The following is a 27,706-nucleotide window of genomic DNA, read 5'->3' on the forward strand; positions in this document are numbered from 1 at the left end:
ATGCAGTGTAGAGCGATGTTGCTGCATATGTTCTTCTGAAAGCTGATGGCTAATGGGTTGTGTGGAGTGTAATAACTGAAAGACCTGTTGAACTGAGAGGGGGCTCGTGGGATGGACATTCGGGCTTCTGGCTCCCACCTGTGTGTAGCCAAGCTCCTGCTGTGCCCCACAGGTGCTACTTGTACATATACACATACACTTTCATACACATACACATCTGGCTTGGGGTCTCAGGTGGTATGCGTGCAGTCAGTCTAGAAATATCCCCTCCTCCCCCACATCTAATCCAGAGAGGAGAGATGAATCCACTGAACGAGAGATCCTCAATGTGCTCAATGCTGAAGTGCTTCAGCATTATCTATACATATACACACACACACACACACACACACACACACACACACACAGTGCACAGCATCCAAGGACATGTTATAAAACAAATCCAACCTTCAGATTTTAATACTCACAATAGATACAAGCATACACAATAATGTGTTCACACTATGGTTCATCACATTTGACTGTTTTATAGAAATACCCTTTAGCTTTACAACATCCACATTAAGTCTTTTAATGCTAAAAGATGTTTGCCAATACCTCAAAGTCTGCCACAATGCGATTTTGATTCAAGTCAGGAGCCTTCTATTGATATTACAATATTATGTGCCTATTTTACACAACCAATTACATATATTATCTCACAAAAGCAACCTAAATTTAATTTGAATATTTTATTGAGCTCTCTGAAATGTGCTAATACAGTATCCACATTGGGACATCAATAAAATATGGTACTTCACTTGTTGAAAAAAATTATACAGATAAATAAATAATATAAAAAATAAAGTCACACAGAAGTGATCATCAAACATTTGATGCCAGCTAATTGCCTTGTGGAATGAGGTAAACACTACAATGACAATTTGTCAACTTCACAGCAGTCAAGCAAGTTTTCAATCCATAATACTTACATACCCACGACTTGTTTCCAACAGGAGAGTATGTGCTTTCATTGTTTTTTTTCTTGGCTAGAACTTGCACAGTTGTATTGAATAATTCTGTTAGAGTTTACTGCAGGGCAGGTGTTTTCTCTTTCCATTGTCAGTGCTGTTCAGAATGTCTAGCTGTTTGACATGGTTGCTCCATAGCGCTTTAAATTAGAATATTCCCATTTATAATTCAAATGTGTTGCATGCACCACAATATCGAGGGAAGCCCAATTTAAATCGTGCATGTGAGCCACTCTGTGCTATCCTGACACCGGAACTTGCATTTTCAGGGAAGACAGGTTGACAGGTGTGCTTGGATAGAGCAGGGGGCCTGTTGTACATACAAACTAAAAGTTAGTGTGACTAATTAAAGATGTCAGAGAAGCCAGTTGCATAAAACAAGCTCACAAGTTTTTTGTAAGACAGACTAATTCACACTGCATTTTGTGAAAAGTAAGACACTGAACGACTTAAAAAAAAAAATGGCTGAAAGTGGGCGCTCAACAGTTTTACTTAGCTAAAAATACTTGCTTATTTGAAGGATACACCATGCTGCAAAATCAGTTCTAATGAACAAATTTAGTTATTTTAACCCAAATAATAAAAACAAACAAAAGAAAATGTTTTACCATTGTACATGACTTCTTCAAATTTTCAACTCGAGCCCCTTTTAGCCCTCAACTGAAGTGCCCACTAGCTCAGCTGACAGTTTTTTCCATGGCAACATAGAATGTAAACAGAAGTTAGCCTAGGGGTCTGCTGTCTTCCATTTTGCTCTTAAATTAGACCGATCTAAGTTTTTATGCAACTGACTGAAAAAGTTAGACAAAAAAGTAGTTTAGACAACTAACTTGTAAGACCAGTCTAGAACCGTTTTATGCAACTGGCCCCAGAGCGCAACTTTAGGATTCAATCACCCCACGTACATCCGTGTCTCATGTGAGTAGCTTATTTAGTGCTTATAAAGCTAGATGGAAATCATAAGGTTGCTGAATCACCTGACAGAAATTAATGTGGACGTGGTTGGCATGACAGTGTCAAAATGAATATATCACCAATCGTCCACCAAAATTCACAGTGGGTGCGAGACACTGTAGGCTCTCCAGGTCTCCGTCTAACCATTAGATGACCAGGTGGAGTATGGGTGATGATCTGTGGAATCGGACAGATTCGTCTTTGTGAGGGAAGCATGAATCAAGTCACATACAAGGTTATCCTGGAAGAAAACTCACTTTCTTCTGCTCAGAAAATGTTCCTCAACTCTGAGGATTGGTTTTTCCAGCGGGACAATGCTCCATGCCACACAGCCAGGTCAATCAAGGTGTGGATGGAGGACCAGCAGATCAAGTCAAGTCAAGTCAAGTGGTTTTTATTGTCGTTTCAACCATATACAGTTAGTACAGTACACAGCAAAACGAGACAACGTTCCTCCAGGACCATGGTGCTACATAAAAACAACAAAGGACCAACACAGGACCACATGAGACAACACAACGAAATAAAATACCTATATAAAAAACCTATATATACCTATATAAAGTGCACGTGCAAACATGTGCAAAAAGTACTGGACAGTACAACAAATTTCTGACAATGAACAGGACAATAGACAGTGCAGCGCCGACCAGTAGTCAGTAGTGCAAAAAGATGACAGTTTCTAAAAATGTAAACATAACATACTATGAGATAGTGTTCTATGCACATAGCAGTTATTGAGGTAGCAGACAGTTATAAAGTGACAGTAATTAAAGTGCAACTCAGGACACGTGTGTGTCAAACCAGTCTCTAAGTATTGAGGAGTCTGATGGCTTGGGGGAAGAAGCTGTCACAGTCTGGCCGTGAGGGCCCAAATGCTTCGGTACCTCTTGCCAGACGGGAGGAGGGTAAAGAGTTTGTGTGAGGGGTGTGTGGGGTCGTCCACAATGCTGGTTGCTTTGCGGATACAGTGTTTTTTGTAAATGTTTTTGATGGAGGGAAGAGAGACCCCAATGATCATCTCAGCTGTCCTCACTATCCTCTGCAGGGCTTTGCGGTCCGAAACGGTGCAAGTCCCAAACCAGGCAGTGATGCAGCTGCTCAGGATGCTCTCAATAGTCCCTCTATAGAATGTAGTGAGGATGGGGGTTGGGAGATGTGCTTTCCTCAGCCTTCAAAGAAAGTAGAGATGCTGCTGGGCTTTCTTGGTGATAGAGCTGGTGTTGAGGGACCAGGTGAGGTTCTCCGCCAAGTGAACACCAAGGAATTTGGTGCTTTTTACGATCTCCACAGAGGAGCCGTCGATGTTCAGTGGAGTGTGTTCACCTTGTGCTCTCCTAAAGTCAACAACCATCTCTTTTGTTTTGTCGACATTCAGGGACAGGTTGTTCGTCAGCCGCTGCACCTCCTCTCTGTATGCTGACTCGTCGTTCTTGCTGATGAAACCCACCACGGTCGTGTCATCGGCGAACTTGATGATGTGATTCGAGCTGTGCATTGCTGCACAGTCGTGAGTCAGCAGAGTGAACAGCAGTGGACTGAGCACACAGCCCTGGGGGGCCCCAGTGCTCAGTGTGGTGGTGGTGGAGATGCTGTTCCCGATCCGGACTGACTGAGGTCTTCCAGTCAGGAAGTCCAGGATCCAGTTGCAGAGGGAGGTGTCCAGGCCCAGCAGGTTCAGCTTTCCAATCAGGTGCTGGGGAATGATTGTGTTGAATGCTGAGCTGAAATCTATGAACATCATTCAAACGTATGAGTCCTTATTGTCTAGGTGGGTGAGGGCCAGATGGAGGGTTGTGGTGATGGCATCGTCCGTTAAACGGTTTTAACGATACGCAAACTGCAGTGGGTCTAGTGAGGGGGGCAGCTGGGTCTTAATCTGCCTCATGACGAGCCTCTCGAAGCACTTCATGATGATGGGTGTAAGTGCGACGGGACGGTAGTCGTTGAGGCAGGACACTGAAGACTTCTTTGGCATGGGGATGATGGTGGTGGCCTTGAAGCACGTTGGAACGACGGCGCTGCTCAGAGAGATGTAGAAAATGTCGGTAAGAACATCTGCTAGCTGGTCTGCACATCCTCTGAGCACTCTGCCAGGAATGTTGTCTGGTCCAGCAGCCTTCCGTGGGTTGACTCTACGTAGCGTTTTCCTCACATCTGCCGTGGTAAGACAGAGCACCTGGTCGTTGGGAGGAGGGGTGGACTTCCTCGCCATCACGCCGTTCTGCACTTCAAACCGAGCGTAGAAGTCGCTCAGCGCATCTGGAAGGGAGGCATCTTTGTCACAGGCAACTGATGTTGTCCTGTAGTTGGTGATGGCCTGGATGCCCTGCCACATGCGCCGCGTGTCACCGCTGTCCTGGAAGTGACTGTGGATTCTCTGGGCGTAGCGCGCTTTGCCTCTCTGATTGCCCGTGACAGTTTGGCCCTAGCTGTTCTTAGGGCTGCCTTATCGCCTGCTCTGAAGGCAGAGTCTCGGACCTCAGCAGCGTGCGCACCTCCGCAGTCATCCACGGCTTCTGGTTGGAGCGTGTGGTGATGGTCTTGAGAAAGTGACATCATCAATGCACTTGCTGATGTAGCTGGTCACTGATGCTGTGTATTCCTCCAAGTTGGTAGAATCGCCATATGTTGCAGCCTCCCTGAACATGTGCCAGTCAGTACACTCAAAACAGTCCTGAAGAGCAGAGATGGCTCCTGCTGGCCAGGTTTTCACCTGCTTCTGAAGCGGATTTGTGCGCCTGACGAGCGGTCTGTATGCTGGAATTAACATAACAGAGATGTGGTCTGAGTAGCCGAGGTGTGGGCGGGCTCCGCCCGCACGCTCCTGGGATGTTTGTGTAAACAAGATCAAGCTGCTCACCCCTCTCGTTGCAAAGTCCGCGATACTGATGAAATTTAGGGAGCACTGTCTTGAGATTTGCATAGTTGAAATCTCCGACGACAATAAACAGTCCGTCGGGGTGAGCATTCTGCAGTTCGCTCATAGCCCCATACATTTCACAGAGCGCTTCCTTAGCGTTAGCGCTGGGGGAATGTAAACTCGGTTATGCAAACAGTGGTGAATTCCGTGGTAGATAAAAAGGTCTGCATCTAACAGTCACAAGCTCCAACAGCGATGAACAGTAACTAGAGACTAGCATAGAGTTCTTGCACCATTCCGTGTTGATGTAAACACACAAGCCACCACCGCGAGTCTTACCGCAGAGAGCTGTATTTCTGTCGGCACGAAACGAGGCGAGCCCGTCTATCTGAATGGCGGCATCCGAACTCTGTCGCTGAGCCACGTCTCCGTGAAAACAAAGACGCAGCAGTCTCTAAACTCACGCTGCGTAGCCTGCTGGAGTCGGATATAGTCCAGTTTATTGTCCAGGGAGCAAACATTTGAGAGCAGGATAGACGGGAGAGCCGGCCGGCTAGGGTTTGTCTTTAGCCTAGCATGGACTCCCGCCCTCTTTCCACGCTTCGCTTTCGCGACACCGCTATCGACATCCTCTCCCCCTGCCACCGACATCAGGCGACGCCGAGGGCTGGAGGCTTGGTGTCCGCAGCAAGCCGAGTACGCGTAGCGCCTCCTGCAGGTCATCATGCAGCTTGGTTTTTGCATGAGTCTTATATTTCAGTAGTGTCTGGCGATGGTAGACACGAACACCGGTTGCTCCGATGTCCATGTGTTGCAAAAGTCGGGCGTTTTTAACAAAAATAGCACCATTGTGGATCCGGAGTGGCCGCTGCGTGCTACCGCGCCGCCATCTTGGATCAGATCAAAACCCTGTCATGGCCAGCCCAATCTCCAGACCTGAACCCCATTGAAAACCTGCATTTTTTGACAGGAGTGGCACAACGTTACCCAACAGCAATGTGAAAGACTGGTGGAGAGCATGCCAAGACGCATGAAAGCTGTGATTGAAAATCAGGGTTATTTCACCAAATATTTATTTTAAAACATAGTATTGTGTTATTTATAAATGAATATGAACTTGTTTTCTTTGCATTATTCAAGGTCTGAAAACACAGCATCTTTTTGTTATTTTGAACAGTTGACATTTTCTGCAAATAAATGCTCTAAATGATGATATTTTTATTTGGAATTTGGGAGAAATGTTGTCAGTATTTTATAGAATAATAATACAAAAATAATTTAACTCAAATGCATACCTTTAAATAGTAAATCCAGAGAAACTGATTATTTTGTAGTGGTCTCTTATTTTTCTCTTAATTTTTTTCCAAAGCTGTATTTCGAAGTTTACCCATTGAAATGTTGACATTGCATTGCTAGTAAACTGACTGATACATCGATCCAGATAGATGGATCGTTAAACCCCTATTTCAGCCCTCCAAAACTCTTCACAGTTATAGGTAAAGCCTTAAGGATTATCTCTTCTTAATGGAAGGCAACCAACATGTCCACTTGTACCTTATTGCTTATTTAAATCATATTTATGTATGTGTATATTATCATTACTCCAGTTGATTGAACTTTGTACTGACCAAACACAGTACAGACCAAATAATGAAAGTTACAGTTACCATAAATTAAAGTTACAATTATGGATTTTTCAATAACCAATGCAGATATCTAGATGGCAGGCTCAGTTTTTCAGTTGGATTTGGCATGTACAGTGACCTTTCAATGTCCATTTAGCTCACTGTATATATAAATATAACTGTGGTTTGTTGCTGTGTAGACCCCCAATATACGTTCACACAGACAGAGTGCATTCTTTTCAGACACTACCCTCTCTGTGACGCGTCCTCTCTCTGACAGAACCATGAAGAGTGTTACTAAACACTTCTCCAGAACTAAATTGAAATGTTTTAATTCTGACAACTCTTTTATCACTCCTAACAAATGCCCATTCTTTGACTATGTGTTTCTGCTATATTTCTCTCAGCCACTTGAATGTGTCCTTAAACAGGATTTCTGTGTGTTTGCACGAGTGCGAGAGTACGCCGGCAGCCCTGCCCGAGTTGGATCAAAATTCCCCTTCTGCATTCATCTTTTTCCATCCTTCCAGTGAGGCCCCATTGTTAAACAGTTGCTTGGCATCTGATACCAGCCGGCTCCAGTGCCTTTGATGTGGCTAAAATAATGCGATATCCATCCTGGGACATAAAGGAACACCCGCCCTCCCATTTTTCCACCCCTTTCTCATTGCGTGCCATTGAATCCAGTTGTGAGTCACTGTCTCATGCACACATGAGTCGGGCTGCGAGTCTGCGTGGGTTAACTCAAGGGGAGTCATCGGCCAACATGGCAAGATCTGTGCGTGAAAGAAAGGGTTATTAGATAGCTCATCACACTCCTCCGCCGAGGGGGGAGAGAGAGAAGGAGGAGAGGAGAAAGAGGGATGTGTGATTATGAAGTCATCAGCCATGAACCAGTAGGGTTGGGGAGAAGCGTGGGTCCTCAGGGGGCCATTGATTGGTGAGCATGTGTTTGTGGCCGATAGACTGTGAAATGGTGTGTTGCTGCACGGCTGTGGCGCACCTGCGTCCCACCAAGGTGATTGATTGGTTTGGTCATGTGGAATGTTCCCATCTGGTCTGCAGTAATGCATTTCTCTCTCTCTTTCTTATATTAGTAAGGAGCGGGCTCTGGCTGGAGAGGGTGATAAAGTTAGCGACCACAAAGGTCAAAAGAAAACCGTTCCCCCTGTTTTTACACAGCAACAACAGAAAATCATATTGTGCAGAACAGGGCATCCCATCACCTTACTCTGGTGGGGGTGAAAGGACAAATCCAGTTGTTGTATTTGTTGACAGGTCCACACACCGGTCCCACTATCCCATTTGGAGATTCAGGAGATCCTGCAAACCTGTGAGATTCTCGATGGGTTGTTCTCTACAAGAAGGAAAAGCAAGGACGTTCATACTTTGTTAATGAATCCCAAAGATTGAAGGCCATCTTTTCTCTATAATTGAAAAGGCATTTCATCCCATAGTGAAAAGAAAACTCACAAAAGAGATCTCTTTTAGTTCACCCAAAAATGATGTCACACTTACGATGTTCCAATCCAAACCCATATGTCTTTCTTCCATTGAACACAAAAGTAGAATGTTAGCCTCAGTCACCATTCACTTACATTGCATCTTTTTTTCACATAAAATGAAAGTGAATGGTGACTGAGGCTAACATTCTGCCAAACATCTCATTTTTTTGTTCCACAGAAGAAAGTCATTTAGGCTTTGAACCACAAGAGGATGTAAATTGTGACAGAATTTTTATTTTCAGGTAAACTATCCCTTTATTACCTCAGTTATTTCTCCAAGACAGAAATTAGATTAAATTGAGCAAATATACACTTTTTCTTAAGTCTCCTGCTTTTCGGTTTGTTCTCCTAAGAAAGAAACTTTCATTATCTCAAGCACATCCCCTTTAGAGCAGTGTTTCCCAACCCTGTTCCTGGAGTCCTCCCAACACTACACATTTTGGATGTGTTGCTAATCTAACAGACCTGATTTAACACCTCAGTTGATTTGTAGAGTGCTTCAAATCTGAAACTGGTGTCAGATAAAGAAGACATCCAAAATCTGTTGTGTTGCAGGGTCCTCAAGGAACAGGGTTGAGAAACACTGCTCTGGAGTTTCAGTGAAGATCTCAACAATTTCTCAAACGGTGATCAAAGGTGTCAAAACATGAACATTTCTCATCCAAATCTTCAAAGACCGCACTATCTGAGCTTTGCTATCTCTAGCTCCATACTCTTACTGTATGTCAGCAATAATTTTTATATCTCCTAAGAAATTTTATGAGAAACATCTGATACAATTGATGCACTTGAAACATAACTGATGACTCCATTATGTCTCCTGAGGTTTGAAAGAGCTATTTCTGAGCAATAAAATTGCTTTCTGGGATCCCCTTTAAGATGCTGTTCTTTGATGTAAGAGAGATCAGGATCTGGTGAGTGATGAGAAACAAACTTGATGGCTCACCTTAAGAAGACTGCCATGTTCTTCACTCCCATAATTTTCTTCAAACTTTTTTCCATCTTCCTTCTGATTTGTCCTTAATCCTGTCTCTCTCTTCTTTTTTAATTGATCTATTCATTCCATCTAATGACTAATTACAAATCAGGGTGCATCAGCAGAGGCATTCATCATCATAGAACATAATAATCAATGACATTTCAACAAAGAAAAAAATAAATATGCAAATAAGAGCTCATTAACATTTGCGCTAGCTGTTTGAATAATGCCACTGCTGACAAGGCTGTAATTAACAGAAATTGATGCTGAGCTCAGAGGTAGTGTGTAGTGCAGTGCTTGTGTGAGATTGTCCCCCTCTGTGCCAACCCCCTCACCTCCCCCCACTGTTTTAGGTGGGATCAGTGCAAGGGACGGTCTGGAGAGGGTGGAGACACTTGCACTCTTGCCGACTTTTTTCTTTTTCTGTGAAACAGAACTTGTGTTGATATCAAAAGCTTCAGAACTTGTGATGTCTGCAAGTGCTCAGTTTTTTTGTGTGTTTGCTTGTGTTCGTGTGCGGGCACTGAGCATTCACAACTGAAAGCTCAAGGTTCTTGCAGACACAAACTGTAGACAGCTGTGGAGTGGAGTGTCTTTTTTTTTTTTTTTACCTCACCCTCCCTCTTTTTGCTAGTCTCCAAGTTAAGCCCCAACCGCTCACTCACCCCCCTGTCTTTTCCTGCCTGCTTTCCGTTCTTTTTTTTATTTTTTTTTGGAATTTTAAGAGAAAATGCAGAAAACAAAATAAAGCTGTTTATGTCAGTTTTTGGACAGCCCAATGTGCTGATTATAACAACTTGAAGGAATTTCTTTTGTTGCGCGTGTTAGCCTTGCCATATGGCTCAGCAGGGAACATTAACTTGACAGGGATAATGAATTACACCGGGGTTCCAGAACTTAGAACATAGAACTCAGAGAGGGGAACACTGATGGGGCACTGTAAGGGAGGGTTCACACCGAACTGTTTTTCAATTGTTTTCCTATGTAAACACGCACTCATGGATGGTTTAGACTGTTGCGCCGCATGTTGCTGTTTTTTCAGCATCTTACGCAGGAGGGTCTCAATTTTTTGATGCTGTGTCAAGTTAAAAAAGAATGCTTGAGACACCTGCATTCTGCTTTATTTATGCATCTATTTTTTTTTTACTTGTTGTGAACAACCCATAAGAGTTCTGTAGGAAGAAATAGAACATGAAATGTCTATTTGCATTTAGTGTTACTCCGTACAAGGTATCACATTTCTTGTCGTGCATATGCATATCTTGGCTTGTTTACAGGGGATCGGAAAGCTCTGCATGGAAAAAAAAACAATGAGGTCCTTGGAATGTACTAAAAAGAGAGAGAAGGGTGGAGAGAGATGTGTATATAGAGAAAGGCAGTGTAGTGTGGCTACTAATTGGCTGTTTTTGTGGCTGCGCTTTTGAATTGATCCCTTGAGATGCTTAGATCTGCCTCTCTGAGTATCAAAACAAGAGCTCTAGTCCTGCCTCAGAAAGCTGTGATCAATAGGGAACCACGCCGGGAGCCTCTCTCCACATTTGAATCGTTCGCTGCCTCTGAATGTAATCTGAGTATTTAATATTGCCAGGCTATTTATACGTGTCAGATTAACCCCCTCGGCAGGAGCCACGTCCCTCATTTGTGTTGGCACTTCTGAAAGTGCATCAATGGTATTTACATACTCCAGTGACTGTTAAACAAATCTCTAGGCTGTTTTATTCAAAGTGAGGTGGCGTGGTGTTAAACATACTGATTTGCTGGGTTCTGTCAACAGCTCTGAAACTGAATTAATATTTAGTAATTTGTCTGTCTGTCACAGGTGTAAGATGGATAATTTAGGTGGTGGAATAAAGAATGTATGCCCAAAAATGAAATTCTCTCATGATTTATTCACCCTCTTGTTGTTCCAAACAGTGATGACTTGCTTTCGTCCATTGAACAAATGAAGGCGATGTTAGTCTCATTCAGCATCAGTGTTTGGTGTAATCTGCTTAAAAAGTGTTTAGTTACTGTAATCTAATTACATTGTAGTCAAGTCTAATACATTGCATGTTACATTCTTACTTTCATTGTGACATTCTGACTTTCATTTACGGTTATTCACTTTTAAGGACATTACTTGGGTTACACATTTCTGTGTAATGCATTTAAAATATGAATTATATGAACAGTTGAAGTCAGAAGTTTACATACACTTAGGTTGAAGTCATTAAAACAAATTTTTTAACCACTCCACAGATTTAATATTAGCAAACTATAGTTTTGGCAAGTCATTTAGGACATCTATTTTGTGATGACATGAGTAATTTTTCCAACAATTGTTTACAGACAGATTGCTTCACTTTTAATTAACTATATCACAATTCCAGTGGATCAGAGGTTTAGTTATCTGTGCCTTTAAGCAGCTTGGAAAATTCCAGAAAATGATGTCAAGCCTTTGGCAATTAGCCAATTAGCTTCTGATAGAGTCAATTGGAGGTGTACCTGTGGATGTATTTAAAGGCCTACCTTCATATTCAGTGCCTCTTTGCTTGACATCATGGGTAAATCAAAAGAAATCAGCCAAGTAAAAACAATTGTGGACCTCCACAAGTCTGGTTCATCCTTAGGAGCAATTTCCAAATGCTCTGAAAGTACCACATTCATCTGCACAAACAATTGTACACAAGTATAAACACCATGGGACCATGCAGCAGTAATACCGCTCAGGAAGGAGACTAATTCTGTCTCCTAGAAATGAACGTAGTTTTGTGCAAAAAGTGCAAATCAATCCCAGAACAACAGCAAAGGACCTTGTGAAGATGCTGGAGGAAACAGTTAGACAAGTATCTATATCCACAGTAAAACGAGACCTATATTGACATAACCTGAAAGGCTGCTCAGCAAGGAAGAATCCACTGCTCCTACACTGCCATAAAAAAGCCAGACTACAGTTTGCAAGTGCACATGGGAACAAAGATCTTACTTTTTGGAGAAATGTCCTGTGGTCTGATGAAAACAAAAATGTTACTGTTTGGCCATAATGACCATCGTTATATTTGGAGGAAAAAGGGTGAACACCGTGTTTCCGAGAGATTTGAGAAAATCGAGTTATTCTTTGCTTTAGGCTTGTTACACAAGACTTGTGTACATTGAAAAAGCCAGAAAGAACAACAGTAACGCTATTGACACACCAGCGTTTATCTTTAGTGATTCCATAGTTTTCATGTTGGACATGGCAAGGCATCTCATCAAAGATCATAAGCTCATAAGTTTATTTCTTTTGCACCCGGTTCCTGTAAACATTCTGTGTTCCTACGTGCTCCCCAGGCACCTATTTGATAGATTGCGTGACTAGAATGCTCATTAGCTGTGAGTCAGCAGGGGCATTGATAACCTATTGCACGGTGGCTAACTTCCATGCGCTTCTCTGCTCCTGTGATTCCTTGTGTGGTAGTCTGCTGCCGTCACCAGTGTCAGCACCAACCCTTCCCTTAAAGCCCAGTGAGGCTGAAACATTCATCATCCGCAGTCAGATCCAGCTTTTATAATGTATGATGTGTCGTGGTGTAGGGGTTGGCTCGCAGAGAGGGGAGGCCAGGAAAGGAAGCGAGGCAAATATTGATCAGACCCCCTTTTAACCCCACCCTTCCCTGTCTGTCATTGCTCCAGTAGTATTGAAGAGGTGGAGAGTATGATGAGATAAAAGGTGGAGAGAATGAGAAGGGCTGTAGAGGATGTGGCTAATCGTCAACCTCTACGCCCACTTCTTAAAGCTAATTTCTTGAGAGATTCCCCCAGTCCCCAATTCTCGGACACATGTATTGCTTGTCATGTCCTCTCACATTCACACACACTTTCTATCCTATGTTTTCTCCTCTCTGTTGTCTCTTATATTCTTCGTTACTTGTCCACCTTTTGAAACACTTTCTGTCTCTCAACTAATTTTCAACATACTGTTTTGACATGATTGTTTGCACTAAATTATCATGTGTACTTGCACGTTCTTACGCTGATTATGCTTAAGTCAACAACGCGTGTGGTCACATAAGCACTGTAAAATCACTCATATTGAGGTAAGGTCATATTTGTTTTGCACTTAATCTGATCGGCACACAGATTTTTGCCCATTACCCCGATTTTCCATTGCATATGAAAACATTTCTGGCATTCCAACCGGTTTATCCAATGTGCGCAAATTTTGTGCGCAAGTCTTCTGCGTCAACAGCAGATGGTAATCAGATGATGTCAAATGACATTACAAAATTACATTTTACTTTTTTTTTTTTTCTTCTTTTATGAATAAGATGTTTTTTGGTAATGCATATCAAATTGGTGTGCATGTAAACACGCTCAATATTGATAAAGCGAACACAATTGCACAAACACACACACACAGAAGAAGGTGTCATCAGTGTTAGTATAGTATAGAATGGACTTTTAACAAGATATTCTCTCTCTCTCTCTCTCTCTGTAGGCGATATCCACGCTAATCTTTTTAAGTTGGAAAACTACTACTAACATCGTTGTTTTCCAAAGTATGTGGTTCTGGCGATTGTTTTCGAAATGCTGGTGGATGAAAATGCCTTTCAAGGGAGAGGTGTAAACTTAGCAAATCTAATGTCACGTCCACACTAATACATTTTCGCTTGATAACACATTGATTTTGACACGTTTATGTCTCTCATCCACACAGAAACAGCATTTTCCTTCACTGAAACCTTCAACTTTCAGAAAAGTTGAGGAAGAGAAAGCAAGAGAAATGATGACTATAAATATACTTAATTAAATACTGGAACTGTTAAAAAAAAAAAAAACCTGCTGATTCCAAATTGTGCCCTAAATTGTGCCTACAAGGCTGATCATTAATTTAGCAACATGTTAACTCCAAACACTATTTGTATTCCACACAGAGATTCTGCCTATGTAAAGCTTTCCAAATCAGTAATTTAAAGGTGCTGTAAGCGATTTTTTTTTTTCAGGGGAATGCATGCAATAAATTTTCCTACTCCCTTAAAAATATTAATGAAATTAGTGTCCTGAGATATCTGAAGACTTTGTAAACAGCAAACAAAAATGTCCTCTGACTGCGGACATTGATGCTTTTCACCTATCAATCATTTTGCTTGTTCTCATGGTGTAGTTTTTGAAGCAGATCATTGAGGCTATGATTCATAATGTTTGTCATTTGAGGGTGCTTTTATGCCACTGTTGAATTTGACTGCCACATGAACAAACAATGCTGCTCTATTGCTCTATTTTGATCTCAAAATTGTCTTTGGAGGGCAGGGTTTTGGAATGAGGGGATGTATCTAATTCAACGTGAAAGCTTCAGAATGCTAAAATCACTTACATCACCTTTAAGAGGATCCATATCTGTTAAGATACTGCCTTTAAAGGCAGCTGCCTATGTAGGGAGTAGTCAGCATGGCATCTCACTAGGTTTTGGAGCAGACCCTCACTCTCAGTCTCTTGGCTGAGGGACTAGAGGAGAGGAAGGTGTGTGTGTGTGTGTGTGTGTGTGTGTGTGTGTGTGTGTGTGTGTGTGTGTGTGTGTGTGTGTGTGTGTGTGTGTGTGTGTGTGAGAGCGAGAGGGTGGGGGCAGCAGCCTCACAGCTGCGCTAGCTGGCACTGCTTCCTCAAACATCAGCGCCACAGCCTGCTTGGCACAAACACTCAGCAGTAACACTTAAAACATTGTTTATTTTTAACATTCCAAGATAATTTTTTTTACCCATCTCTTTGCCTTTCTGCGCCTTTTGGATGCATTTAGCTCTCGGAACACTAAGTGTGTTAAACGCACACACACACTAATTTTCCATCACACTCTCTCTTTTTCTCTCTTTCTCTCTGAATATCAGACACCCTTGGGTTGTCTCTTCCTCCACAGTTCTCAGAGTCATTCTTAATTTTCTATCATCCGGTTAATTTTTTCACACTTTTTTTGTCAGCTCTTCCTACATGTCTCTTCTATGATTTATCTGCTTATTTTTAATCTGTTTGTGTTTTTCTCTTGATATTTCACTCCTCCTGTCAGTTTATACTTCTTAGATAAACTTTTAAATATTTCAAATTTTTTCTGGCACATAAAGTCAATTGAAAATAGTTTTCTTTTATATACGTGGGGCGACTTGTAGATGCCATTGTAACAACAATTAAAGCTCATTGACATCTGTCTCATGATTTATCACTCTGACAGTATGTGGGTGCATGCGTGCAGTCAGGTGCATAGTTGCATCTCTTTGTTTGGCTGCACTGTAGCTGTTAGTGCTGGTTGGCCATGCATGCTGGCACTGTAGACAGTTAAAAGCATGTTTACCGTTCAGATCCTCTGAGACACATCCTTAGTGGCTGGGGTTTTGCCACTGTTCGCATCAAGGTCCCTCGAGATTTTACAACGCATTGCTGGGTTATGCTGCAGAAGAGCATGCCAAACCATGCGTAGAGCTGCTAGAGAGATCTGGACCGAGGGAGGATGTTTTTCATGAGAACTGCTTCGAGCTCTGCCAGTATCTAAAACAACAACGTGGCCTTATAAATTATTCAGCGCATACAGAGTGTGTGTGACAAAACACATTCTGTAAATGAATATTTCAATGCTGGACATGAGTGTATCTCTGGAGAAAAGTGTGTATGCCTCAAACTTAGAAACTTAAGCCTAGCAGAGTTGCAGCCCAGGAAGTTAGGATAGAGGAGGGGGGTTAGGAGCAAAGCAAAGACAGAGCAAAATTAAGTAATATCATGTTGATTTAGATCAGTTTTACACCTCATGGGAAGCAGCGTTTTTAGTTAAACCACTGTAACTGATTGCAGCGGCGTCTCAGGAGACTACGCCAGCTCAAACGTTCACAAACACGTTGCGTTGTGCACCTGAGCATGACGGAACCGAACCTGAGGGGGTGTTCTTCCGCTCACAGATCGCAAAATGGTCTGAAGGTGTAGCGCAAATACTTTCACCATGCAAGTATAATTGTTTTAGAGTTTAGTAATTTCCTTTTAATTATTATTATTATTATTTTTTTGCAGAGGTTGAAACTGATGAGTTTTGATATTGTGAAGTGCATGATTCATACGGCTGCACGCTACACATTTTTTGTTTGCTGACTGTTTGTTGACTGTTTCTCAGAGAAAAATCGAAAGAGAGGGATTAGTTCCACTAACTGAGACTTGACTGACCCCCAAGTTTACTGTCAGAGATTCCCTCTAATGAAAAACTAGTGAAAATACACAGAAATAAATCGCACCTTAATTTTTTTTCCCTTTTTCTCCCAATTTGGAATGCCCAATTCCCAATGTGCTCCAATTCCTCGCGGTGGCGTATTTACTTGCCTCAATCCGGGTGGCAGAGGATGAATCTTAGTGAGACCGTCAAGCTGCGCATCTTATCTCGTGGCTTGTTGAGCACTTTACCGTGGAGATATAGCGTGTGTGGAGGCTTCATGCCATCCACTGCGGCATCCACGCACAACTCACCATGACCTCCATCGAGAGCAAACCACATTATAGCGATCACGAGGAGGTTACCCCATGTGACTCTACCCTCCCTAGCAACTGGGCCAATTTGGTTGCTAAGGAGACCTGGGGCCGGTTGCATAAACATAGCCATTAACTTAAGACTGCATCTAACACATAGTTTGACTAGCTAAAGATGCCATAGAAAGCCTGTTGCATAAAACAAGCTCACAGTTGTCTTTAGTAAGACAGTCTAATTTGCATTGCATTGTGGGAAAAATAAGACACTGAACAGCTTAAAAAAAAATGGCCAACAGTGGACGCTCAATACATTTTTTTATTCGCTGAGAATATTTGCTTATTAGAGGACTACAATGCTTCAAAATGTATTTTAATGAACACATTTAATGATTTAACCGAAATAATTAAAAACACAACATTTTGTTACCATTTTTGAAGTCAAAGTCTTCAACCAAGTCTCAACTCAAGCCCCTTTCAGCCCCCACTGGCTCAGCTGACAGTTATTTTCAATGGCAAAATGGAATGTAAACAAAAGTTAGCCTGAGGTGTGCTGTCTTACATTTTGGTCTTTAATTAGACTGATCTAAGTTTTTAAGCAACTGACTGAAAAAATGAAGACCAACATTTTAGACGACTAATTAGTAAGACTAGTCTAAAACAGTTTTATGCAACCGGCCCCTGGCTGGAGTCACTTAGCACACCCTGGATTCAAACTTTCGAACTCCAGGGGTGGTAGCCAGCATCTTTCCACTGATCTACCCAGGCCCCCAAATCACACTTTATTGATGAAATACACAGAAATAAATTGGGCCTTACTGACATTCATTATTATATATATAAAAAAAGAATTCTTTCACAGAATGTGTGGGTTTTGTAATTTGTTGTTTGTTTTTCACACTTCCTTGAAAGCTTTGTTTATTTCAGGTTTTGACCTATTAAAAAGCTGTTTTTCACTTTATCGACATAATGAGGCCATATGCTTTAATGGTGAATTTGTATTGTGGTGTTCTAATTTTTTTGTCTCCGTTTATCCACAGGCAAATCAGAGAGGGCTCCATTTTCTGGCTATGGGAGAGAACCAGGGGTCTCTGGATGCCAGGTAACTACCAGAAATGAACATTTATTATGTTTTTTCGAAGTTAGTGTGCATATACGCACATACGGTTCAGTTTGTATCATGGTTTTAGGGTCACAGTTTCGGTACAGTTTGGTATTTGTTATGTTCAGGGATAAAAAAATATATAACAAATCCAAAGTAAAAATATTCTATTTGGTAACAGATTTGTCCTCACTACAAATCACCATGGTTTTACTACAGTACAGTAACCATAGTTTAATCACTGTATTTGTAGTAAAATCATTGTAACTGCTAAATGAACATGGTTACTGTCATGGTTACAATACTATAGTAAAATCAAGGTTACTACAAGTAAGTTTTCACATCATGTAAAGTGTTTTCCTGTGTCTGAATACATTTAATTAGAATTATTTTGAATTGCTTTTAATATGGCACTGCTATGTGATTAGAGGGAGTGTTTGTGTTTGTGTGTGTGTGTGTGTGTGTGTGTGTTGTGTTTAGGGAGTAGGCCTTTAGCACACAGAAACATCCCCTCCCTCAGTCACACAGATGTTCCAAACAAAGACAGGATTGTGTGAGCACACCACCCCACTCTCTCTCTCTCTCTCTCTCTCTCGCTCTCTCTCCCCCTCCCTCCCTCCTGTCTGCTCAGTCTCTCTGACAGAGTTGACGTCAGTCACTATACTTGGAGACCCCCACACACTTTTTTCCTCTAAGATTTTGAATTGCCTGTTGTTTGCTTTTTTTGCTCTTTGTTTACACTTTGTTCGCCCGCTATACAACCATGTGTGTGTAACACTTGTACACCAAGAAATAACCTCTTTGATTATTTCTCTTTATTCCTCTTTGATACAGTCTCCTATAGGTTGTATAGCATATTAGTGCTACACCTTGTGGTTTTTATCAAAAAGGATTTAGTTAGCATTCAGGGTCTTGGCTTTAAGATTAAATGTAATGCCACGGCTGAGAGACTACATAAGAGGAAAGCTATCTCTCAAGCTTAAGTGTGAGGTCAACGCAGCCCTCGACCCTAACGACCCTTTAATAACCTCACCCCTTGGAGCCCTACACCCGTCTCAGGAAAATAGAATTGCACAAGCACACCTTTAAAAGCACCGTGTGCACCGTGCGGTCTGCGAGCAGTGAATGATGCTAGTCAGAATGAATGAAAACACGACCGGCTCTCCGCTGCATTCGTTCATTCATAAAAGAGCTTTCTGAAAGGGAATGCCAGTTCAGACATTTTGTGTGGGAACTGGGGCATTTATGCTGGCCTGCAGCTGCACAGATCAGAGGCTGGCAGAGACTCAGTTTGTCTAGTCGCTGAAGAACAAACCGGAAGAGTGAAAAAGCCGTTTGGTTCCTGAGTGTATGTGAGGAAATATGATGGCTGCAGGGCGGCTGCATTAATGTTCTGAACTCTGCCTGTTAATATGGCCACCGCGTCTGCCATGCACATATATACAGATGACTATCAGGTGCAAAGATTATCAGGAAAGCAGTGTTTTTAATATGCGAATCAGGCTCCTAATAACCCAGTCTGCTTCCAAAATTGAGCAACACGCATTGTGTAACCTAATAAAAATCCCTATTTGTTCACTGAGCGCCAAGTATGGAAATATAAGCACTAGTAATCTATCAAGTGTTTGGCGGTGATGAGAAGCGATTACAGGATTTTTCTCAAAGCCAAACAGCCCAACTTTTTATGAGGTTTGTCATCATTTGCAGGCTAAACCTCTCTCTCAGCAAGGTATTATTGCATAATTTGAACCTGATGTGAAACTTGTCCTCCTTTTATTGAGTTAAATATTCAAACTGTCTGAGCCAGCTGTGGCCCCTGTATCTCTGCCTTCAAAGCATCTCATTGGCTGCTTTCTTTAACTAGGAAGTAGTACAGCAACAAAAACAATTGATTTATTTAGATCTTAAGTATTGACGTCCACTGTAAAAAAAGACTTAACACAATAACACCAATAGCGGTGATACTGCTTATGCTTCACATACAAAATTTCATAATTGGTAGAAAATCCATATACATGGCGCTAATACAAATGCAAAACATATGCATAAATATATATGCTTACTAAGTCCTGTCTATATGTGCTTGTAGCCACCTGAATGCTCTAATACTGTTCCAAACAGAGTTTTTAATGCACTTTCCAAGTTCCGTTCTAGTGTTCAGTTTTGTACAGTTTTTTTTTTATTAAAATGTCCTTTGAAATTTGAAAATATTTAATTGTGTGATGTATAAATATTTGTCAACTAAAATCACATTTAGCTTAAAAATCCACAAAATTATGAAAACATCTGTCAAACTTTTGTTTTTCGATTAACACTTTTTATTGACAGAAAAACAAAACGTATATGTACAGAATCAAATTTAAATCCCCATTATTCCCATTCCCCTTAACAATCACCAACCCCACCCTGATCTCCCAACAAACATCCCTGTGGTCAAAGCTAAAATACAAACACACAGAAAAAAAAAGAAGAAAAAAGACAAAGAAAAAAATATATATATATATATATATTATAAAAAATCACCACACACATTTAAAACTATAAATCCCTCTCCACTGCCCCTCCCCGAGAGCCTTCTAAAAAGGTAAAATATCTGCCCCACTTCCTATTAAATACCCCCAGGTTGCCTAGCCTTCTATCTGACGTTTCTTCAAATGCTGCCACCCTGCCCATCTCCGTTCACCACTCCCAAAATGAGGGCACTCCAGCTGACCTCCATCACCTAAGGATAATATCAGAATCAGAATCAGAATCAGCTTTATTGCCAAGTATGCTTACACATACAAGGAATTTGTCTAGGTGACAGGAGCTTCCAGTCAACAACAATACAAACAATACCAAAAACAGCAGCAAGACATAGGTAATTAAAAACAAAAAAGAACACAAAATAAATAATTATACATATACGTACATACACTCACCTTCATACATACCCACCTACACACGTAGTGCAAATCTAATACAATCTGTTATATAAAGAACAAAAACCTGTATATTATGTACAGAGCAATGTAAGTAATGGCAGAAGTGGATAAGTTGGATAATATAAATTTAAATTAAAATTAAACTGTGTATTGCACATAATTATTGCTCAATGGGGCAATTTAATTGTTCATTAGATGGATGGCCTGAGGGAAAAAACTGTTCCTGTGTCTGATGGTTCTGGTGCTCAGTGCTCTGAAGCGCCGGCCAGAAGGCAACAGTTCAAAAAGGTAGTGGGCAGGGTGAGTGGGGTCCAGAGTGATTTTACCAGCCTTTTTCCTCACTCTGGAAGTGTATAGTTCTTGAAGGGGGGGCAGGGGGCAACCAATAATCCTCTCAGCAGACCGAACTGTCCTTTGTAGTCTTCTGATGTCTGATTTCGTAGCTGCACCAAACCAGACAGTTATTGAAGTGCAGAGGACAGACTCAATGACTGCTGAGTAGAACTGTTTCAGCAGCACTGGTGGCAGGTTGAACTTCCTCAGCTGGCGAAGAAAGTACAACCTCTGCTGGGCCTTTTTCACAATGGAGTCGATGTGTATCTCCCACTTCAGGTCCTGTGAGATGGTAGTGCCCAGGAACCTGAATGACTCCACTGCTGCCACAGTGCTGTTTAGAATAGTGAGGTGGGACAATGTTGGGGTGTTCCTCCTAAAGTCCACAATCATCTCCACTGTTTTGAGCGTGTTCAGCTCCAGGTTGTTTTGACTGCACCAGAAAGCCAGCCGTTCAACCTCCTTTCTATATGCAGACTCATCATCATCTCGGATGAGGCCAATGACAGTGGTGTTGTCTGCAAACTTCAGGAGCTTGACAGAGGGGTCCTTGGTGGTGCAGTCATTTGTGTACAGGGAGAAGAGTAGTGGGGAGAGCACACATCCCTGGGGGGCACCAGTGCTGATGGTACAGGTGGTGGAAGTGAATTTTCCCTGCCTCACAAGCTGCTGCCTGTCCGTCAGAAAGCTGGTAATCCACTGACAGGTAGAGGTGGGAACAGGGAGTTGGTTTAACTTATTCCGGAGTATATCTGGTATGATTGTGTTGAAAGCCGAGCTGAAGTCCACAAAAAGGATCCTTACGTATGTCCCCGGTCTGTCCAGATGTTGCAGGATATGATGCAAACCCATGTTGACTGCATCATCCACAGACCTGTTTGCTCGATAAGCAAATTGAAGGGGGTCCAGAAAGGGTCCAGTGATGTCCTTCAGGTGGGCCAACGCCAGTCTCTCAAATGACTTCATGACCACAGAAGTCAGGGCGACAGGTCTGTAGTCATTAAGTCCTGTGATTTTAGGTTTCTTAGGGACGGGGATAATGACTGAGTGTTTGAAGCAGCATGGGACTTCACACACTGCTCCAGTGATCTATTGAAGATCTGAGTGAAGATGGGGGCCAGTTGGTTAGCACAGGAACGAACCAACTGAGTAATACATATGTCTGTCGATCGTAAATTTCTTATGTGTTTATCCCCTATATTCATGACCGCCCCATGGCCTTAAACACAGAGTCTGGGGCAAAATAAAATTTGAGTGCCCAGTACGTTACATATAAAACTCTGAACCCTCAACAAAAATTCTTAACACACCACAAAAAAATATGGGTTGTGTCCCCATCTTCTGATTGGCATCACCAGCAGGTGGTTGTGTATTTAAGAGCAAGCCTATACAATCTAGAGGGTCCAATAGAATTGATGTACAATCTTAAATTGCATAAGGCAAACCCTTGCATCTCTAGATGCAGACTTAATGTTTTTTAGAATCCTAGCCCACACTCCGTCTTCCAATACCAAGTTGAAATCTTTCTCCCATAATCTCTTGAGAGAAGTTGAAGCTCTGTCCCCCAGACCCCGAATTAGAATGGAGTAATACATTGATGCCTCATGATCTTTTCCAAAAGCAGTAATCACCTCTCCCAGAGTGTCTGCCACTTTAGGTAGGTGTATGCTACTCCCAAAAATAGTAGAAAGCAGGTGGCTCAGTTGTAAGTATCTAAAGAATTGAGACCTGGGAATCCCAAAATGTTGAACCATATTTTCAAAGGATCTCAACTCTCCACTCTCATAGAGGTCACCGAGTGTATTCATCTTCCTCACAATCCACTCTGTCCAGTAGAAAGGGAACTTGTCAAAACTTAACTTTAAGTTCAGCCATATGCTCGAAGCATCAATTAAATTAATGTCTGAATTAAACATTGTGGACTCTTTTCTGGACAAGAGTGTGTAGATTCATCTATAAAAGTGTTCTGAAGGTGTGTTACTCTACAAAATAAACTCCAGCCACTAGATGGAACCAGCAGAAGAACTGGTTTCCCCAAACAGTCAAGCGGATGTTCAGTGAGCCGGTCCACTCGGCTGCAACATGAGAGCAACTAATCACTTAATCACTCCAATGTTTTGCAAGAAATACTCCTCAAAACAAACTCCAGCCAATAGGAGGAATAAGTACAGAGCATGTAGATTCATCCATAAAGCTGTCCTAAAGGTGTGTTACTCGACAAAATAAACCAGCTAGGCGGAACCAGCACAAAAAAACTCAGTTTCCTCGAACAGTCAAGTGAATGTTCAGTGAGCCGGTGCACTCGGCTGCAACATGAGTACTATAAGATGACTTACTCCATTGGCTTTATGAAGGACATCGCTTGCTGTGGGCATGTGAATGTTTTATGGCCATCCTTAGCATCTATTCTCAATTTGGCCGGGTATAACGGTGCAAAAGCGAACTTCCGTTGATGTAAATGTTTGGCATTTGATTCCTGGAGGGGTTTTCGTTCATTTTTGGGTATCAAAATGACCCTGAATTGGACAGGTAAGCTTACATAACGGCAAAGCATGTAAAATATAGTGACATGAGGATTGATCTGTGTAATTTTAGCTAACTTGATCTCGCCTGCACAGTATCTGTCATAAACAATGTTCATCTCTAATTATTCAACAAGGTAAACTACAATAACACATGTAATGAATGCTAGACAGTGTTCAAGATAATGCAACAAGACACATTCATTAGTGTAACGTAACTTGGTTATACAGATAATATATACAATCTATTATAAAACAATAGTGCATCGATATATCAAAATTACAGTTGTAATGTAATCACATCAATACTGAATTGTCAACATATTTATAATGTACAGTCTATTTTATAAATGGCTTCTGTCATTATCCACCAAATTTAGTTAACAGCTATTGATAAAGCTGGCTAGCTTACTAACACAGATTTAGGCTATCGTATAAATGCAGTCAGTGTATCATGCCAAGAAAAGTAATTACTTCAAACTACAATCTCGCATAGTCAGACCTATGTCCACACTTTGTTTTAGCCCTGTTCGAGCACTGGAGTGTCAAATATAATATAGTCTCAAAGTTTGTAGTAAAACAATCATAACTGTGTAATTTGAATTATGCTACCACATCTGTCAACATGATGGAGATGAATCACATTGTCTATTTGTACGTTACGTCATTGTTTTGGTCGATGCTCGCTCACGTCCCTATGGAGTGTGTGTGCGAGCACGAGCAACAGATAACTGGCTGCAGTTCACTTAACGGCCACAAGTGTCATTAATAACAAGGGTTTCTGAATCTTACATACTGCACCTTTAAAGAGACAGTACCAGTTTTAGCATGTGTTCAACAAAGCAATGTAAATACTTGTAAATAGTATGTAATACTTCTCAGATGAAGGAGGACAGGAAACAGGTCTTCACCACAAGGTAAGCTTTTTAATTCCCTTAGTTTCTCACAGTATTACTTTCACACACACAATACAATATCAAACACTGGGTTTGCTTGTCGTCTCCTTCCCTGACTGGAGGCTCTGTGTCTGCTTTTATGCCGCTCTCCTCGTGCTCACTGGAATTAGAGACAGGTCTCAGCTCAGGTGTAAGCGCCCTTACCGCTTTCCTCTCCCGGACAGGCGCTTGACCACGCCCCCGCTGCCACATAGTACAAATTAAGATATGTAACAATAAATATGTAACAAAAAGAATGTGTGTGTATGTATGTATGTATGTATGTATGTATATATGTATGTATATATATATATAAACATTTATTTGTTCATTTTTTAAAAGCCAAAGTGTGACCAAACTTTTGAAAAAGTAATCAAATATAATTTGTAAAATTGATATTTTCCTAATGAACCTAGTTAAAACGTCCCCTGTATAATGAACAGCATTAGCTGGGAGATAATTTATTTTATATTTCAGTTAAAAGGGTCATTATAACTGAAATAAACCCATATGAATCGATATTGAATCAGAATCGAATCGAAGCGAGAGCTTGTGAATCTAAATTTAACTGAATCGTGAAATCTGTATCAATATCCAGACCTAAAGCATTATAAGGGTCTTTTTAACATGCGTAATAATAAACAATTTAATATGTTGTATTGTCTCATAAATAATTGTAACAACAGTTATTATATGATATAATACTTACCTATTTATGGTTATTATATTTAAGAATATACTGCACTATAACATACAAACAACACCACGTTTCATCCACATTTATTTTAAGTTTGAATGTATAATAGGTCCCATAGTTTTGATGTATTATAAGTTTGATCAAAACCTGAACAATATCTTCCTACAACTTATGAGTGGTCTTTTACCACTTTAAGTAAAATAACAAATGCAGTGTCTTCTTGTAATCCACCAAAAGGCTTTATAATATGGTCATAATCATTTATAAGTGGTCTTTGTCTGTTGATAAATAAAGTGATAAAAGTTAGAATAGACCTTCTTTTAAACAGCCAAAAGATATTATAAAGTGGTTATATGACACATTCGCTTTTCACATTTTTTTTTTTTTTTGTAATTCTTATTAAATAAAATTTTTAATAAAATCAACAAAAGCACTTAACATTATTTCAGATGTTAAGGAGTTATCAGCTTAAACATGTTTACATTAAAATGAACATAGGCCTCAGAAGAAACTGCAAAATAAAAAAAAATGCACTAGCACTGTAAATGATAGATTTTTACTCATTTGCATTTTGAGAATGTACGAAGTCACAAGAACGTTTATTATAAGGCATTATGCATACATTATAATGCGTTAATAATACCCTTATAATGTATTATAAATACAGGTTTAATGGTGTTATAATTCTTCGTAATCTTAAAAGTTATAACCACAAATAGGTAAGTATTATATCATATTATTATTGTTGTTACAATTATTTATGATACAATACAACATATTACAGTGATTTGAAGAATTATTTGCCCCCTTCCTGATTTCTTTTAATTATTATTATTATTTTTTTTTTCATACTAAATTGTTTTAGATAATCAAACAAGATATAACATAAAACAAAGGCAACCTGAGTAAACACAAATTACTGTTTTTAAATGATAATGTTATGTATTGAAGCAAGAAAGTTATGCAATACCTACTGGGCCTGTGTGAAAAAGTTTTTGTCTCCTTAGTTAAAAACTAACTGCCCCTTAAAGCTGGTTGTGCCACTTTTAGCAGCAACAACCTCAAGCAAACGCTTCCGATAACTGGAGATTAGTCTTTCAAAACGCTGTGGTGGAATTTTGCCCACTCCTCTTTGCGGAACTGCTTTAGTTCAGCCACATTGGAGGGTTTTCGAGCATGAACTGCCCGTTTAAGGTCCTGCCTCAGCATCTCAATTGTGTTCAAGTCAGGACTTTGACTAGGCCACTCCAAACCTTGAATTTTGCTACTTTTGAGCCATTCAGAGGTGGACTTACTCCTATCCTTTGGATAATTGTCTTGCTGCATAATCCAGTTTTGCTTGAGCTTCAACTCACGGACTGATGACCAGACGCTCTCCTTTAGGATTTTCTGGTATAGAGCAGAATTCTTGTTTCCCTCAATTATTGTAAGTCACCCTGATCCTGAAGCAGAAAAGCATCCCCACACCATCACACTACCACCACCATGCTTGATCTTAGGTATGATGTTGAGGTCTGCAGTTCCTTGGATGTTGTTCTTGGCTTTTTTTGACTTCCTGGGTGTGTCGTCATTGTGCTGTTGGGGGAATTTTGGAAGGTCGGCCACTTCTGGGAGGGTTCACTACTGTGCCAAGTGTTCTCCATTTGGAGATAATGGCTCTCGCTGTGGGTTTTTGGAGTCACAGAGCCTTTGAAATAGCTTCGTAACCCTTCCCAGACTGATGTATTTCAATCACCTTTTCCCAAATTTTTTCTGGAAATTCTTTCGACTTGGCATACTGTGCTACTTGGTGAGACGTTTTAGCCAACTTCATGCTGTTAAAAAAGTTATATTTAATTTTGATTGAACAGGGCTGGCAGTAATCAGGCCTGGGTATGTCTAGTCCAGCTGAACCCCATTATGAATGCAGTTTCATAGATTTGGTGATTTAGTAACTAATGAGGCAAATACTTTTCCCCACACAGTCCCAGTTGGTATTGGATATCTTTTTTGCTTCAATAAATAACATTATTATTTAAAAACTGTATTTTTTGTAAACTTTGTGTTTACTCAGATTGCCTTTGTTTTTATGTTAGATTTTGTTTGAATTTTTGAAACAATTTAGCATGAGATATCCAAAAAAACGAAGAAATCCGGATGGGGCAAATACTTTTTCGAAGCACTTTATAAGGTTTATTATAATGCATTATGTATGCATCATAATGTGTTAAGAACACCCTTATAATGCAGTATAAATACATGCTTCATAGGAGGTTTTACCAGTTTTTTTTTATTTTGTCAACGATATCACACTTTTGGCAGTCATTTCAATGATAAGCTTAATTGAATAAGTACTCTTAAGCTCACATGTGCAGCAAGTGTGTACATGTCTCTACAGTAAAAGTGGCTTTATTTGACCAGTTTACAGTTTTTCATATAATTCTGTTTATCCTAAAATAATATGTGAATTAACTCTTTGCTTGGTGTTGCTTAGCAATATACTGTATTTAGAAATGCTCTACCATTGCAATATTTAACTTTGTACTATTACCCAGTTCCAAACATGAGAAATATGAAAATACTGATGCGATAAGTGCTGAGCGGTAGAGAGCTATATTCAGCAGTGTGGTGTAATGGCTGTAGGTAAGCTCTGTGCTTGTCCCCTGTGTGGAGGATTATTCTGTTTGTTGTGGCAGGATACGGTTGACAGATGACTGCTATTATCGACCAACAATCTGCCTTGCATTTCACTCAGAAGGATGATTGTTCAGATGTGAGCGGGCTCAGAGTGAAGCCCTGTGATTCTGTCGAGTGCTCTTATAATGAACA

General features: G+C 40.7%; 1 protein-coding gene across 7 annotated transcripts in view; it reads left to right on the plus strand.

The window, feature by feature from the left end:
• The window catches only part of LOC127644239 (transcription factor 12-like), a 145,267-nt gene that overhangs the window by 58,279 nt on the left and 59,282 nt on the right, over positions 1-27,706 (plus strand). For all 7 annotated transcript variants that reach the window (XM_052127322.1, XM_052127352.1, XM_052127336.1 and 4 more), the window contains one exon: positions 17,426-17,487. In XM_052127322.1, the coding sequence (XP_051983282.1) occupies positions 17,426-17,487 (62 nt within the window). The remainder of the gene's footprint in view (positions 1-17,425; positions 17,488-27,706) is intronic.

This window comes from Xyrauchen texanus, chromosome 1 (genome assembly GCF_025860055.1).
Source record: "Xyrauchen texanus isolate HMW12.3.18 chromosome 1, RBS_HiC_50CHRs, whole genome shotgun sequence".
In the NCBI taxonomy this organism is placed as follows: Eukaryota; Metazoa; Chordata; class Actinopteri; order Cypriniformes; family Catostomidae; genus Xyrauchen; species Xyrauchen texanus.